This window comes from Phytophthora parasitica (assembly GCF_000247585.1).
Source record: "Phytophthora parasitica INRA-310 unplaced genomic scaffold supercont2.95, whole genome shotgun sequence".
Taxonomy (NCBI): Eukaryota; Oomycota; class Peronosporomycetes; order Peronosporales; family Peronosporaceae; genus Phytophthora; species Phytophthora nicotianae.
Window position 1 is genome coordinate 155374 of NW_008649081.1, and position 538 is coordinate 155911.

Sequence of the window (538 nt, forward strand, 5' to 3'; positions counted from 1 at the left end):
CTTGCCCTCAGAACCCGCCTCATTGCGGTAGATGCACGAAGTCCTGGAAAATCGCAGGTGAGGGATCAATGGCGTTCTTGCCGAACTGCGCGTGAAGAATCTTGTTGAGATGGTCCTTCTGCGCCCACCTAGGCACCTTCTTCTTGCCATGACGCTCCGAGTCCGAGTCGCTGTCACCTCCCGAGGACTCGGCGTTATCCGACATCTCATAGTTCACGACATCGGGCGAGTGGCTCTTAGGAGGGAGTTTTGAGGGCACCGGGGACAGCATCGGAGGTTTAGATGCAGGCTTTGACACTGGCTTGGATACTGGAGCGGACTGGGAGGTGAGAGGCTTCGCGATCGGCTTAGAAATGGGTTTCGGCATCAGCTTAGACACTGGCTTTGACACGTGCTTCGCGGTAGGCTGAGATGATTCAGAAGCACTCGCCAGACCGCGAGGCTTGTGGGAGGTAGAGGTTGAAGGTGCAGGTTTAGACGATACAGCTGTACTGGATGAGAGGCCGGCCTTCTTCTCCGCTGCAAGCATCGCTCGCTT

General features: G+C 56.5%; 1 protein-coding gene across 1 annotated transcript; it reads right to left on the minus strand.

The window, feature by feature from the left end:
• Positions 1-19: 19 nt before the first annotated feature.
• PPTG_18791 (hypothetical protein) lies at positions 20-529 on the minus strand (the record flags this gene model as incomplete). The annotated part of the gene is made up of 1 exon (XM_008917185.1): positions 20-529. One exon carries the CDS (start codon positions 527-529, stop codon positions 20-22), a length of 510 nt encoding a protein of 169 aa, XP_008915433.1.
• Positions 530-538: the final 9 nt, after the last annotated feature.